The 16,602-nt window shown below is 39.6% G+C and overlaps 1 protein-coding gene across 2 annotated transcripts in view; it reads left to right on the forward strand.

Annotated features, from left to right (window-relative positions):
• Nucleotides 1–16,602, forward strand: part of MYEF2 (myelin expression factor 2) — a 26,009-nt gene continuing 9,407 nt past the window's right edge. For both annotated transcript variants that reach the window (XM_086848396.1, XM_086848397.1), the window contains exons 1-8: nucleotides 1–6,747; nucleotides 11,271–11,500; nucleotides 12,708–12,760; nucleotides 14,031–14,038; nucleotides 14,150–14,243; nucleotides 15,111–15,302; nucleotides 15,951–16,104; nucleotides 16,478–16,527. In XM_086848396.1, the coding sequence (XP_086704522.1) occupies nucleotides 6,335–6,747; nucleotides 11,271–11,500; nucleotides 12,708–12,760; nucleotides 14,031–14,038; nucleotides 14,150–14,243; nucleotides 15,111–15,302; nucleotides 15,951–16,104; nucleotides 16,478–16,527 (1,194 nt within the window). In that variant the 5' untranslated portion in view covers nucleotides 1–6,334. The remainder of the gene's footprint in view (nucleotides 6,748–11,270; nucleotides 11,501–12,707; nucleotides 12,761–14,030; nucleotides 14,039–14,149; nucleotides 14,244–15,110; nucleotides 15,303–15,950; nucleotides 16,105–16,477; nucleotides 16,528–16,602) is intronic.

The following is a 16,602-nucleotide window of genomic DNA, read 5'->3' on the forward strand; positions in this document are numbered from 1 at the left end:
TTTTTTTTTAACACTGAAATAATAGTTTCTCTTGTACTCTGGCATGGCAGAAGTTGCTGAAATGGTGTGTTTATTTATAGGAATCTGACACTTATGTTCTGTTCTGAAGACTTCTGATTTTATGTATTGAAAACCCACTTTTCTGGAATTTAAACTGGAAAATAAACTGGCAGCCAGCAATAGGGAATGACTCTCCTTCTTCATCTACCAGTTGTCAGCACACAAATAGCACTATTTTTCTGTTCAAGATGGTATATTTTAAAATGGAAAAGTGATGGAATAACAATCTTTTCCTACAATTCATTTCTTTTTCACTTGAAAATCACAAGTTTTGCTTTTGCATGGGAAAAGTGATTTTTTGGTAAGGCAAATGGAAGAGCAGTACATGTGAATCATGCTGGATATATGGACAAAGGGAACATTCACTACTCTTTGCTTTCAGTTTCTTTATCAAGATCCATCTTTGTGTTCAACTGACTGTTACTATGACTTTCATCTGACTTCAATCATATTTGCTGTTGATTTGATCCTTGTGTAGGGAGTGCTGTGTTTTCTCAAAGAAGAGCCCTTGATCAGAAATAGAGATTTTATAATCATCTAGTGATTTGTTATGTTGAGTTGGCAAATAATTTAAGCTTGGGAAAGACACTGAAAGACAAGTGGGTGCCAGTGAGTGAAAGGCAACATGGAAGTCTTAGAGGTATTAGCTGGTCAATACTTTTAATGGTTAAGGATCACTTGAATGGTCTAGGTGTCAAGAAAATGAAACTTTTTTAAGGGATAACTAACTCCCTTGTAACTTGCTTTTCAGTTTGGCTTTAAACAGCTCTCTTGGTGTGTTCCTTTGCAAGCAAACAAACTCCCTTCAATTGCTAAAAAATTTAAATGGGCTGAAGTGGGCAGAGTCAGTGAAGAATATTGTGCGCAGAAGAAATAGATCAAGTTGAAGTTCCCCTCCTAAGCAAATACAAACAAGTTTTTTGAGAATGTGCAGAATCAGAAAGAAACAGTATATACAGGAGATAAAAGCAGTAATAGAGGTGCACAGCAAAAGTGGGTGGATTATATATTAATTTATGTATTGATCACAGTTGCAACTTGGAATTATTTTATGTAATTTGATTAAAGGTATTTACCATTTTTAAAAGAATAAATATCTCTATTCTACCATGGTTTTTTTACATAGTCTTAAAATATCTGAATCTCTATTTGTGCTTGTTCAAAGGCTGTGCTTTTACTAGACACTGACTTCACCAGCAATATAGAGTCTACAGACATATGGGTCTGTAAGGCACTGCTTTGGTGACTGCTAGGAATGAGGCAGAAAAAACAAGTCCTACAATGCGGTCTCTCCATTTAAACGTCTGACGAGGCCCACTCTTCAAATAGGAAAAGTGTAGGGATTCAGAAACTGAAGAAGGTTGAAAATCCCCCCCTTTAAGTCCAATTATTTTATGTGCTGGGGAAGGTGGAAGAGTACATGAATACAGTGAATACCAACAGTGCCACCTTGTGTGGGTGAGAGTCATCCAAGAGGAGGCAAATGGTCCCCGGTGCATCTCCAGCTCCTCCACCTTGGCACAGGGGTGAGCCCTGGCCAGCTAGGGCCAGGGCAGAGGGAAGGATGAGTTCCCTTAAGACCTGCAGGAGGGAGGTGTTTGCTGCCTCACTTGAAAGGCAGAGGTGGTGTGTACATTAGAGGCACTCAGCTTGACAGTGGAAGAAAGACCAACAAAAGAGCAGGTTGCTCAGTTTTTTATTTCATAATCCAGCAGCTAGAGTAATGTCTGGGGGAAGAGGGGATAATGTGAATTGTTTCCATATAGGAACAGTAAAAATGTTACCAAAAGTCTGGTCTTATGCAGCCTTTTAGGGGTAAAAAATCGGTGAAGATTGAGGCTCAAGCTGTGGTCAATGGTTGTACAACACTGAAAAAAGTTTTAGGATACTCAGGGAGATGTAAGCCTTCCATGGGGGACAAAGAAGTTAGGTCCCTGCAGATCAAGTAGAGCAAGTCTCCTGTGTGACTGATACCACATTGTTTCTCAGCCCAGAAAGATACTGCTTAAATGCAAAGAGAGCCTTTGGGGAAAATAGTATTTGCTTTACTATAGGTCCACTATAAGTATGCAAAAGAGGGTGCCAGTTGCAGAGTAGGGTTAATTTTATATTTTTAGCACAGAGTAAAGCAGTGTAGGTTGGGTGCAGCCTTAGGCGGTGCAGACCGATCTGGAAATCCTTGTGTCTGTGCAAAAAGGAATCTTTAAATAAGGTATGAAAGTAGAAATATTTACAAAGCAAATATATTGCTAAAATAAACCCTTCTCCTGCTGTACTTGGGGCTTCCTGGAGAAGGGAGAGGGTCTAAAAAATGCTAAGCACATTTAGGTACCATGGCAAACAAAAGAAGGATAATTATGTGTGACATATCCACCATGCAGGCATCATATAGGTGAGAACTGAAGAGAATAATTTACAAAAAAAAAGTTAAATGGATTCAAAAGTTATGAGGCTCAAATTTCCTATTTTCTGAAGTTCCATACAAACCAAATTTCAGGAACATAGAATTTTTTCACAAGTTCCACCTGGCAAAAGTATTGATGAACTCCTTTTGATCATGACTTAACTAGAAACAAAATTAAAAAAAAAAAAGATATAAACAAAAGACAAATTAAAGTGGTCCTTTCTAAAAGGATGATGATACATATTTGTTCATTAGCATATTGGGAGCTATGCCTTGTTTGTCACTGAGGACTTGAGACTTGAATTTACTGGGGAGTTATTGTTTTGAAAAGAACCATGATACTTAAAATACAATATTTTGCTTCAGTAACTACTTGTAAAAGACACTTTTAATAATAGTTCCTTTACAGTTGCTTATATTTACATATATATGCAAGAATATTCCATTATCCTCAACTCTGTGTGTAAATTAGTGCTGTCAACTCTCTGCTTGCCAAGAATGTACAAGCATTATGCCATACACCCTACCTATAACTGTGAAACACTATTTACATTAGGGGATGACAAGAGGCATTTGTCAGGACAGAAGATCAAAAACACTTGTAACAGTGTTGGACTAAATGAAGGATCCCCCTTTAACAGGTACATTCCTCAGAAATCTTGTCTGTCTCATGTAAGAACATAAACAGAGGCAGAAGAGATGTTGGAAGCCCATATATCAGAAGAAAATTTTTAAATATTCCCAGGAGGGACCAGTAGTGTGTGACAAAGGAGACTATCTCAGCACAGGAAATGGCATGGAAAGACAATTGTTTCCTTTTTTTCATTTAACTATGGTGAGTAGATTAAAAAAAAAAAATAAAAAAAAAATCAATCATTTTATACTCAAGAGTCTACCAAGGGAAAAACTTAAATATTTTTTAACACAGTTTTGTAGACCAAAGAAATTCTACTTTTTAATTCCAGTTCACCCCTGTCAGGTCCATAACAGCTCTTTGTGGTGTTGCTCTCCCATTTTTATTACTGCTCTTTGGAGACAGAAATGCTGAGTGATTGTGTGTGGGACTTGTAGAAAAGGAGGCAAGACTTCCATAAAAATCCTGACACAAGCAACTGAGCTGAACAGAATGCTCTAAATTGGAGTTGTGGTGTGAGGGAGACAGGGCAAAGCTACCGTAACTCCTCCAGGCTTTTAGCTGGACTATGCCTCAGTGCAGCCTTAATACAAAACACCTCTTCATCTTTGGATGTGTATGGATTGTGCAGTTCTGAGTATTTATTGCAAAATCCATTGTGTGACAGCAGAGTTTACTTATACAAAACCATGCACACTGCGCTGTGGTGGGTTGACCCTGACTTGCCAAGTTGCTCTAGCACTCCTCAGCAGGATGGGATGGGAGAAAATAGACAGAAAAAACACATGGATCAACGTAAAGGCAGTTGAATAAAGTAAAGACTGTGTATGGAAGCCAAGGAAAACATATTTACTCTCTGTTTCCCATTAGCAGACAATGTCCAGCCACTTCCCAGGAAGCAGTCCACATAGCAGTTGCTTTGGAAGACCAATGTGGTAACAAATGCCCTCTCTCCCCACCCTTGCCTCTCCTTTTTCTTGGCTTTTGCTGCTGTGCAGATGTCATACGGTATGGAATATCCCTTTGGATAGTTTGGGTCAGCTGATCTGGCTATGTCCTGTCCCAAGATCTTGCCCACCCTCAGCCCACTGGTGAGGGGAATGCTGGAGATATGGCTGTGATGCTGTCCCAGCAAACACCAATGCGTTACCAACTCCTTTCCAGCTACCAGTACAGACCACAGCATTGAAGGCTGCTGTGGGGAAAATTAACTTCACCTCAGCCAGACCCATGGGCCCAAAAGGTATATAAACTTGGGGAGGTAGCAATTGAAACAGACAGTAGATTATTCAGAACACGTAGGGAAATTGTGTGTAAGAAAGTCAGCAACTCTTGTTATATCCACAGGCCCATCAGCACAGGAATTCAGTGTCAGCTGCTTGGTGCCATAACACTGCTTCAGAGAGTATAGGATTCCAACACTTGAGATGCTCTGTGCAAAGCACAATCAAACACAGGGTCTGGTAACCTGAACATGGGAATTACTCCCCTTCATCCTGCAGAAGTGAGAGCTGTAAAATGTAATGATAGCAATATCAAGTAAACATTAACTATTCCAGCAGTGATTATTATCGCAAATACCAAGATATTTATCTAATTATGGTTAATGTATAAACAGAATTACATCTCTTATGTGTCCTCTGGACATGCCTTTCTGCCTTCATCTGGAATGGAGGTTGTTGGAGTGTTTTGTAGTAGCTTTGAGTGCTTTCTCCAAAATTTCACATGTTACCAGCACCTGCTATGACAGTCATGAGCACAGACAAAAGAGATTTCCAGCAGCTCATAAGGAGTTTACTTGCAAAAGCCACATTAGTACAGGTCAGTGGGTCAGCAACCAGAAGCCACCAATCTAAATTCATTGCAGAGGACTGAATGGCTTTCCTTATATAATAGATATTTATATAATATTTGGTTACCCCTTTAAAAATGCTTTTGTAATTGTAATTAGTAAAATTATTATATTTTGTCCAAATGATAACTGCTTTTCCCTTCTTTTAAAAATATTGCTAATTAGAGAGTGTCCAAAGGCGGCAACAAAGACGGTGGAGGGTCTGGAGGCCTTATGAGGAGTGACTGAGGTCAGTTGACAGCCTGGAGGAGATGGAGGGGAGACCTCATTGAGATCTTCAGCATTGTCACAAGGGGAAGCAGAAGCTCAGCTACTGATTTCTTCTCTCTGGTGACCAGCGATGGACTTGAGGAAATAACACTAAGTCAGGAGAGGTTTAGGTTAGATGAGGAGAAGGTTTTTCACCCAGAGGCTGGTCGAGCACTGGAACAACCTCCCTAGGGAAGTGGTCACTTCACCAAGCTTGAGAAAGTTTCAGAAATCTTTGGACAATACACTTGAGCACATGATGTGTCTCTTGAGGTGTTTTGTGCAGGGCCAGGAGTTGGACTGGATGATCCTCATGAGTCCCTTCCCACTCAGCCTATTCTATATTTGGTCTGAGCTGTCTCAACACAGGTTAAGAGTTGATTTTGTGTCCAAATCCTTCAGAATTCCAGAGCCTTCAGTTTATGATGAATGTGGGGATCTTCTTAATATTGAGAGGTACGGAAATGTTTGGAAAAAGGCCATAAAGATTTTTTTTCTTTATCGGAAATGGTGTGGCCAGCAGGACTAGAGCAGTGATTGTCCCCCTCTGCTCACACTGGTGAAGTTGCACAATGAATCCTGTGTTCAGTTTTGGGCTCTTTACAGCAAGAAGGACATTGAGATGCAGAAGTGTGTCCAGAAAAGGGCAGTGCAGCTGATCAAGGGTCTGGAGCATAAGTGCTGTAAGGAGCATCCGAGGGAGTGTTCAGCCTGCAGAAAAGGAGGCTCAGGAGGGCCATTATCACTTTGTACAACTGCCTGAAAGGAGGATGTAGCCAGGCGGGAGTTGGTCTCTTCTCCCTTGAAACAAGTGATAGGGTGAGAGGAAATGGCCTGAACTTGCACCAAAGGAGATTTAGGTTGGATATTAGGACAAATTCCTTCACGGAACGGGTTGTCAATCACTGCTACAGGTTGTCAATCACTGGCACAGGCTGCACGGAGAAGTGGTGGGGTCACCATTGTAGGAGCGGATTTAAAAGACGTTAACATGTGGCACTTGGGGACTTCGCTTAGTGCTGTACTCAAGCTGTGCTATATTAAAGGGTGGACTTGAAGATCTCAGAGGTCTTTCCCAAACATTCCAAGTTGGGATTTCCCAACCGCAGAACTGTTTCTGTGACTGACCCAGTGAATGCCGCTGCTGCGGATCGCAGTGGCGGCCATGGCGCCGAGCAGTCCCCGCGTCGCCACGGCAACGCACAAAGCCTCGGCGCGCGTGCCCTCCCCCGGCCGCGAGCGGCGCTCTCGCGAGACTTGGTGCGGCGCGGCGCGGCGAGGCCGAGGCGCTCGGGGCCCGTTTCAAACCGGCGGTCGCTGGGCCGCGGCCCGGCACGAGATGGCGGAGAGCGACAGGGCGGAGGCGGCCGCGCCGCGCCGAGCCGAGGAGGCGGCCGGCCAAGCGCCACAGCCGCCGCCGCAGCAACAGCAGCAGCCGGCACCGCAACAACAGACGCCGCAACAGCCGCCGCAGGATGAGGAGGCGGCGGCGGCGGCGGCGGCCGCAGCACCCGGTAGCGGCGCGGGCAGCGCAAATGGCGTCAAAATGTGTGTGAGGGCAGAGCCGGGAGGGCGGCGGGGGCAGCGGGGCCGGGGGTGCGGCGGGAGGAGGTGGCCGGACCCCCCCACCCCCAAGGCTCCTCCTCCGTGGGGTCGGGGCAAGGCCGGGGTCGGGGCGGCGGCTCGGGGAGGCCGCGGCCTGGGCACGGGGCAGGTGGCGGTTCTTGGTCAGCGGCCGCTGAGGGCGGCGAGGCCGCCCGGCAGGGCTGGGTTCCGAGCCCCGGGCTCTGGTACCTGGCGGACCGGTTCCCATGGGGTGCTCTTCAGGAGTGTTCCGCATCGCTTCTGGTGCCGTTTACGTTTCCACTTCTTGCCAAAACGATGTTATTTGTAAAGCCGTTGAATTAGTCTTTGTTTACGTGAGAATGGTCAGACAGCCCTAGAATGAGTTACTTTCTAAAAGCGAACCCCGCTCGAAGCGAACATGCACGAAGTTTTCTTGGAAGCTGTAACATTTTCATACAGGGAGTATGTAAAATTATATAGTAGGTCTAAAAGGAATTTAATGCAAGGGAGCTGGAACTACCAGCTCTCTGGAACAATACCATTAATAACTTTGTGTGTGTGGTTGTTCTTGATGTCAGGCTTTGAGGATTGTCACTCTACATGAACTAGGTTTTAGCCTCAGATCATTGGAATTTCAATATCTCTTCCAATCTCATTCAGATCTTGGAGGGAAAATACATTTACAGTAAACCCACTGCTAAAGTACATCAAAGCTATTGGTGTCTGAAGTTTTGACACGTTCTAAGCAGCCCTGCTCTAACACAGTTGTATTTAAAAAATGTATGTGGGATCATCTTCAATATAAAGCTGGAGGAATAAAGATGTACTTCATGCCTTTACTTGACTCCATGTAAAATTTAATTTCGTTCACAAGCTATAAATTCCACTTTACTGTAAAACAGAATTTGTGGATTTGTTTTTTACCCCCATGTCTGGTCCACAGCTTCTAAACTGTGCAGATTAGAATTGCATTTTCACAGGACGATTGTCACCCTTTTGCCCCTTTTTGGTGTATAAATTTTATTGCCTTTAGAGGTTGCTGATGTTGAAATGAGGTATTTTCTCTGTATCCCTCCTGTCAACAATTTATTTTCCCTCCGAAACCTCACAAGCAAATGAAAAATCCCAGTCATTCTGCATGGTAGAAGTCACAACTTGAAGTTAGAAAGTAATGGGGGGGTTCTTGGTAACAGAGATACAAATCTTATTCTTTCACATGCAGTTTCTAATCTTCCCCCAAACGGCTGTACAAAGGATTAAGCTGTCAGTCTGTAGGTTAAATATATTAAAAAAAAAAAAGTATTTCATTAACCTGGTTTGCTTAGCATTCATTAAACTGGACAGGAATCCTGGCTCAGTTTGCACACTTCCTAAGTTTTTTGTATTGGTATTGGGCAGTGGAACTGTTCAGCACAACAAAGCTTTAGAGAGCCATATGCTTTGGAATCACAAGTTGTGAACTTCTTCCACTTCAGTCTGCTTATCTTGTTGTGGACACTTGTGAGGAGAGAAGTTAGTTTTAAAAAATCAAGTTTTAGGGCTTTCATGTTGATGTATCTTGTGCCTATTATTTTTAGGCTTCTAGTTTTGCATGTGGAAAGCCTGTCTTTTGTCTTTAAAACTTTATGGAAAATTCAAAAGTGGTTTTTTTTGGGGGGGGGTTTTTGTTGTTGTTGTTGTTTTTTCCCCAAAAGGGATAATTGGTCTTTCAAATCAATGAGCATATGCACTTTTTTTTTTAAGAACTAATTGTAGACATTTTTTTTCCCAGTCCTAGGAATGGTGATGGTCTGTGATTTCACAGGCAAATATTAATTTAATGTGTGAAATGTGTAGCTCATACAAAAGGTAAAGATTAGAAATTACTATTGCTTTTCCCCCATGAAAATGTCAGTTCATAATTTCTGAATCTGTCTTCTCTGTGGTCTGTAGGTGACTAATGTGAATTTGAATGTATTATTTGATTGAAATTATTTTTAATTTTCAAGGAGGAGGGTAAGAGTTTTAAAAGGATCTCTGCCTCTGGCCTGTTCACTGACCTGTGTTGGTTTTGGCAGATGAGTTTTGCAAGAAGGATTGTTTCTTTAATTAATCCTCTATTTTCAGCAGCCTGGCTGTGATTCCCAGACCAAGTGCACTGTCGCTTTGTTTCCCAGATTTAGGAGTTTATGCCAGGCTTGTATCTTCTTTGCTCTTGACTGATTTATACAGCCAGGTTTTTCAGAGCCTTTGGATTCCATATTTGGAGACCTGTCTCATCCTGTACACTACACTGAGCACCAAGGGGCTGTTTCATAATCCTTTAAGCAGAAAAGAGCTTAAAAGGCTGAAGAGAATCCATTGCTCTAATCCTAAAACTTAAGGAAGAACTCAGATTTTTATTAGGTGTCTCGTTGGACAGGGGATAGTTTTGCATTTGCAAACAGAATTGGATTGGAAGGAAATAATCTGACTGGAAGAACTGATACTCTGCTCTTTGCTTCCTCCCTTGAATCCCTCCAGTTCCTGCATTGTTCCCTTCATTTCACTTCATTACACAGCCACACAAGAATTACGTTTTCACACAGACACAGGATGGTGTGGAGGAGGGATGATGCAGAGGGACGTTGGAGGATGCCTGAACCAGATAGCGAGTTGTTGACTTGAGATGTTTTAAATTTTACAAATACTTGCCCCACGGGAGTATCCATGCATTTCCCAGTTGCTAATCCACTCTTAATCCGCATGTAAACACAAGGACTGTGAAGTTAATACCATATGAGTATTTCAAAATTGGGGAAAAAGTCATGGGAGGAATATGGATGTGTTTGAACGTACTCTTCTCTGAAAAGTTCCCAGGCTTGAGTAGATAATACATTTAGCTTCATGAAAAGCTCCTTGCATGTGCTTTTGAGTGCAGGACTGCTATTTACTCACTGTTTTGTTAACAAAAGTGCAGAGAGCTGAAAATTTGTCAGTTAATCAAAATCACTTGGTTTTGCCATATGTTGTAGTTGTAAAACTGAAATGCCTGAAACCTTCCAAAGTGTCTAAATGAGATAAAAACTAAACCGTCTGAAAAGTGGGAAATAAAGATTAATTTAAGAAGGAAGGTTCACAATCATTCACTTCTGTCAGTCCTGTAGGACATTGCCTTCTAATTGTTCTAACTCAAGATGCTAATTCTTTTTAAAATACATGTTTCTGTAAAAGTACTTTTAAAGTTTCTCTTTAAGTAGACAGTGATGTGTAGTTAAAGTTGCTAAGTAGCATCTGTTTAGTGGATCACATTTGTGTGGCTTTATTCAGTGGATTCTCTCAGTTCAGCAGTTCTTCTTTTTAAAAGTAACAATTCAAGCACCTTGAGCCTCTTAGCATGCTAAATGACCTTGTGGTAGTAAGGATATCAGGAATGCTGAAGAGTTACAGATATTTCTTCTAATTCTGTTAGAAGTGTATGGTCTTACTGACCCTGAGATTTGGCCTGCCTTAAAAGAGAAGCAGTCAGTTTTCTTGCGTTTTCATCCAAAAAATAAAAATATTTTAAAAGGAGAATTTTTGTGCTGTTGGTGAAGTTTTGAAAGACAAAGGGCCAGGCATCTGTTTTGTTGTTTTTAGTGGATAATACCTAGTTATTTAATTAGTCCTAGATTCATAGCATGGCTTTATACAGCTGTTTCCTTTGCGTTTAGAAAGTTTTCAACTTCTAGTAGTGTTAAGCAGTGAAACTGAAAACAAATATTTGTTGTTCTTAGTTAAATTTTAATTTCTGTCTAACAGTAGTCTGGCACAAATTGTGAATAAAAATTATTTATGAGGTAGGTAGAACATAATTTGATATAAAACCTATTGGAGTTGATTTTGATATATTATGACTCCATTGAATGAAGCATCCTGAGCTCTTTCAGCTCTCAAACTTAGACTATTTCTACTCCCACTTCTGTGGTGAATATCCTGTAACTTGTCCAAGTGAGGTGTGAAAATTACCAAGGCACCAATGCATGGGTATTATAGTTCATTTTTCACTCTTTCTGTTTTTGTCTTCGTGGTAGTTTCATAGTTCCATCTTTTAGAGTCTTGACAGACAGGATGTGCTGGCACAGGTTGCCCAGAGCAGTGGATGCCCCATCTCTGGAAGTGTTAAAAGTGGGATGAAACCCTGAGTAAGGTGATCTAGTGAAAGGTGTCCCTGCCCATGGCAGGGGTCTTGGAATTAGATGATCTTTAAAGTCCCTTCCAACCCAAACCATTCTAGGATTCTATGATTCTGTGAAGTGGAATGTAAGTGAATTAGTAAGATACACCTTCTTTACTTAATATTGTAACATTTTTTTGTTCTTGATTAAACAGTGTATTTTGAAATTACTCTGGTAGCATGATTTCCTAATTTTAAAAGCAGTGTTTGACATCCTGGGAATTCCAATAGCATAGGAAATACTCAATTATGTAGGTAGGAGGTGGGGTACGCTAATGACCCAACAGAAGACTAATAGTGTTTTTGTTTGGATTTTTGTTTTTTAATGTAGGGATAATGATGAGACAGCAAAAGAAGGGAAAGCACCTGTGAAAGAGAAGTTCGTTGCAAAAGCGAAGGCAATCCCTTCTCTTGGAAACAAGAATAGATTCCACCCCTATGCAAAGGAGAAGAATGCAGGCGCTGGGGACAAGAAGGCTGTTAATCGCAATAGAGTTTTTATTAGCAACATCCCGTATGACATGAAATGGCAAGCTATTAAAGACCTGATGAGAGAGAAAGGTAACTTACTGCTTGTAATACACTTCACACAGAAACCAATAGGGCTTAAATGCAACCGATGTGTCCTTTGAGCCACACAGATTTGATTTGACTTTTTTTGTTTTGGCCTTTACTTGGTACATCTATCTCCCTTCCCCCTCTTTCATCCGAGACAATTGCATTGCAGGGTAGGCTGGGTAAATGAAGTGCTCACAATCTTCTGCCATTCTGGTGTGACAGTAGAGAGTATATGCATGACCTCATGGGTTCTTAAAGAGATTGTGTTTTGTCTAGTTGTAGTTCTTGTAGATTTTTTTTTCTCTAAGGGCTATTGTATTTAAGCAACACATGAAGTGTGTTAACCTGAATAATAAGGGATGTCTTTCAAAAGTTGTTTTGTATTTCTTTGGTGGAATCTGGCTGTGGCATTAACTTTGTCTGCATTGTCACTACTGCCATGACTGTTTGTCTGGAGCTTTGTATTAAAAGCTTGTTACTATTGTTGCAGTTCTGATAGAGAAATCTGACTACCCCAAAAATTTATTTTAAATTTGGGGTAAAATAATGATAATATATAGATTCTGTAAAAAGTTAGTTCTGTGTTTTCCTTGAAAAATTGATTCTTCAAAAGTAATGCAAAGCACACTTGGCTTTTAGGCTGTGAAAAATGCCAGACCCCCTTCTGTAACTGCTGGTTTATCTGTTGTAAGGTGACGTGACTATTTGATTGCTTTATTTACTTAAACTTCCTACCTTAGAAAGTGAGTCGCTTGCTGTGAAATATTTGATGTGTAAATTTGGTTATTACTGAAGGCAAACTTTTGATTGAAGATATTCAGGTAGAAAGTCACCTTAAAACAGGTGTTGTGAGTAGGATGATAAATGCAACACTTTTCAGTGAACGTTGTCGTTTCATTTGTTAGGTTAAGGGACTGTGTATATCTGAATTTGTTCACCAACTATATCATACTGGCCAAAATATGATCTGTAGTATGAATTAGGTTAAATATAGTTGTTTGTTTTTAGCTTTTGAGAATGTGGCTGCTGCATATTTCTGAAAACTAGCTAAATTATATAGCCATTGACAGGAGGTATGTTGGTCTGGTTTTGATTGTTGGTGAATAATAGGTGATTCTCTGTAGACTTGTGCACAGGGGCACAGTAAAGAAAGATACTGGTGTTTAAATGCATTGTCTCTTGGTATTTTCCCTTTGTATGTCTTATGTAGTTGGTGAGGTTACATACGTGGAGCTGTTTAAGGATGCTGAAGGAAAATCAAGGGTAAGTGCCGTGGGCAACAATCTGCTAGAGGTGTAAAAGTTCCTCAGCAGTTTTATTTTTGTATAATACCTGTACCAGTTATTGGAAAGTAAGTTTCATTTTTACACTGATTTTCATTAAGGTAGCCTTGAGGATTCTGTATTAGAAGTAGTCTGACATCTTCATGCAACTCACACTAGCTGGTTGTAAGGGCAAAGTACTTCTCTTAATGTTAACAAATGGCATTTACTTAATTCTTCTTTTTAGCCAACACGTTTGTCTTGGTACAAATCTGTTTCATATAAAGGATGCTCAATAAACCAATCATTTTATTTAAATTTTGTTAATGTAGTATGCTCTTCTTGGGGCCAATAAGTATAAAATGTTAGCTAAGAGTATATTGGGTGAAGTGCCTGATTTCACAGCTTTGCAGGATTGGTACTTTTAAACACTGGCTTAATGTATTTATTTTCTTAAAACTAAATGGGTGCAGATGGTTGGTAGCCAATAGAGTGCCTGCAGTGAGGCACTAATAGTGAAGATTGTTAAAGCTCCTCTGTCTTCTTAATAATAGTCAAATGTTTGGCCAATAGCAGCTCCAAACCTGCAGTGAGAACGCAAGAAATGCAGGTTTGAGTCTTAACTGAGGTCGTATCGATTGTTGTAAATTACTTTCTTTAATACTTGTTTAAACTAAAACATGCTGTCAGCTTTGCTGTACTTAAAGAAATCCTCTTTGCTTTATTAGAAGGATGCTGGTGTAGTCAATAAGGTTATTTTCTTATAAGGTAATTTTTCAATTATGCTGTAGTACTGAAGAGGTATGCAGATTGCTTTTTCACTGTAGTGGTGTACTTGATGTAGGTAGATTTGAATTTTGTAGTTAGTGGACAGCTTTTAATGACATGATGAGTGTCTTGATTGGTTTTTGGTTATGTTTTGGGGTTATTTTCTTTCCACCCTTTCCCTCCCACCTCCTCTTCCCAGTTGTCCTTACATGGATCTGTGTGGCATTTTTCCAATTCTGGTTTGACTTAAAATATGTAAGAGAAAATGTGTTCTCTTGCATTTGAATGGTATGTATGCTGTGAAAGTAGGAGAAATTCAGATTGGCTACCACTAAAGAGCATATATTATGAATTTTGAAGCTGAAAATAACTTTGTATAGTTACTTAACAGTGAGCTGGGATCTTTAACTGGAATCTTCATTGCTCTGTCATATGTGCTGACTGACTTCTTGTTTTTTTGCTTGTTTTCTCTTTACATATGATGACAAATCTCATGGATATAGGGTTGTGGGTAAGTTTCTTTTTTTATGTGTATGGAAGCACACTGCTATCCAAACATTCTATTAGTTTTGGCATGTTAAACTTTATTTTAATGCTCTAAATGTTTTGATCTCTTTCTAAGTGTGGTTGAATTCAAAGATGAAGAATTTGTTAAGAAGGCATTAGATACTATGAACAAATATGATCTTAGTGGAAGACCCCTGAATATTAAAGAGGTATGTTTATTGCTGCTGAATTTGGAACAGCGAAGATACTAAAGCTACTGGGATGACCATACAGTGTTTTGAGAATCTGAGATGTGTAATTTTCAGTTTCATTTTTCGTGAAATTTTCTTAATGGGCTGAACTGCCTGTTGGCTGCAGAAGGTTGGATACTATGCCAAGTAAACTGATAAAAAGCATTTCCTTAAGTCATAATAATTGAATGCTGCTTTTTGTTAAAACAACTTGACTTCATATTCTTACCTTAGTGTCATCAGGTCTTTTCCAATCTAAGTAATTCTATGTTTACATTACTTACGTGCTTCAAAATATGACACAGAATGAGCTAATCATTAGACCACTACATATGTGCAAAAATAGGGATGGAAATAGAGAAGTTGTGCTCTCTGGAAAGTGAAATAATGTCAGCTTTTCTATTGTAGTGCTGTAGTGTATGATGGTTTCTGATGCAGTTCTTCCTGTCCTGTTACAATTTTAATAATGGTATTAATAAATAATACAAAACCATCACCTAATTAAATTAATTCAGTTCTTGGAGGAAAGTGCTAGGCTGACAGTCCTTTAGCTTGAAATCTTTTCTACTTGTCCATAGGCTAGGTACAGCATGTGAAGTGGCAGTGCACGCTTCCTCAACAAGTGCTTTGCCAATATGCCTCAACCTCATCTGAAAGGACCCACCTCTAGAGGTGAGGGAATTGGGTCTCCATGCTAATCCAGTTCATGATCCCTCTGACATGGACAAGCATATTTATTAGTTGATAATTTTGATGGATTTGTGCTGCATTTCAAATAGTACCATTTTGTTTGTTGCCAGGCCTGTTGTTGATGGTTAAGTGGCTTTGTTTTTGCCCATGTTTCAGGATCCTGAAGGGGAACATGCTCGTAGAGCACTACAGCGTGGAGGAGGGCAGTTTCCAGGAGGACATGGGCCTGATGCAGCACCTGGAATGATGAATTTACCACCTTCTATTCTCAATAATCCAAACATTCCTCCTGAGGTTATCAGTAATTTGCAAGCAGGCAGGCTTGGATCCACGATTTTTGTTGCCAATGTAAGCTTAAAACTGTATTTTATAACTTTAGTGTTTGATCTTTTTAAGACATCTTGTACTTGTGTAGTTCAATTTTATTATAAAGGGGGGGTTGGAAATAGTTCATAAGTTAGTATATTAAATTGAAAATCTTGGGTTTGTGTTCATATTTTGGACATGGAAAGATACATTAAACTCTTGAGACTGATATGCACTACTAATTATTGCAGTCATCTGTTGATTCAAAAATATTTTATAAATCTTTTCACTATTTACAATTACATTTTTAAAAATTAAATATGTACTTCAGTTTATCTTGCTAGTTTCTTTAGACTAACACAATAAAGTTCCAACAAATACAGTGGTTCAAATTCTTTATTAGCACAAAAGACTGATGTATTTATATGAGGTCTTGTGGAATTACAGCTGCTCTTCTCAAGAACCAACTCAATGTTAGTATGTTAATTAAAGTAAAATACATGTTGAATAGAATGAATTGTTGATTTTTTGGATTTTGACACAATGTGTGTATATTACAAAATCTCAACTTTTTACAATTATCAAGCATTTTGTCAATGAAGAATTAACAGCAATGTAGAAAATTTCTGCCAAATGTGATGGCAGAACAGAGAAAGACACTGAAATCACTGATGTATTTCTGTGTTTAAGCTTGACTTCAAAGTTGGCTGGAAGAAACTGAAGGAGGTTTTCAGCATTGCTGGAACTGTGAAGCGTGCAGACATCAAAGAAGATAAAGATGGCAAGAGTCGAGGAATGGGAACAGTTACTTTTGAACAAGCAATTGAAGCTGTTCAAGCGATATGTATCCTTGGATTAGAAAAATAATCGATCATATATTGATTAGTCTTTAATGGCTCTGACAAAGTAGTTTTGCAAATGGTGCTTATTTTCCTTATATGCCTTTATAGCTACCATATAGGGACTAGAGTGTCGAAATTCTAAAAGTTCCTCATGATGTTGAACAAAATTAAAATACCTAGCAGTGTGACAATTGTGAAACTAATGTCCCTAACAGCTTTCATTGCATCTTCTGGCCCTTGAATTTGGTTTCTAAAGATAAGGTAGGGGAAGATAAGACTCAGAGTAATTGTACAGAAATATAATAATTTATTACATTGATTCTTCAGAAACAGTTAAATTGCCTTCTTAAGATTCCTTGACTTGCATTTCTTCAGCTATGTTTAATGGACAATTCCTGTTTGACAGACCCATGCATGTAAAAATGGTAATTCGCTTTCATTTCTTTCTACTTTATATGTCTTTGCCAAAACACTGAAAGGATCATAGCATAACATCCTTG

The sequence above is a fragment of the Cyanistes caeruleus genome, chromosome 13 (genome assembly GCF_971803275.1).
Source record: "Cyanistes caeruleus chromosome 13, bCyaCae1.hap1.1, whole genome shotgun sequence".
Taxonomy (NCBI): Eukaryota; Metazoa; Chordata; class Aves; order Passeriformes; family Paridae; genus Cyanistes; species Cyanistes caeruleus.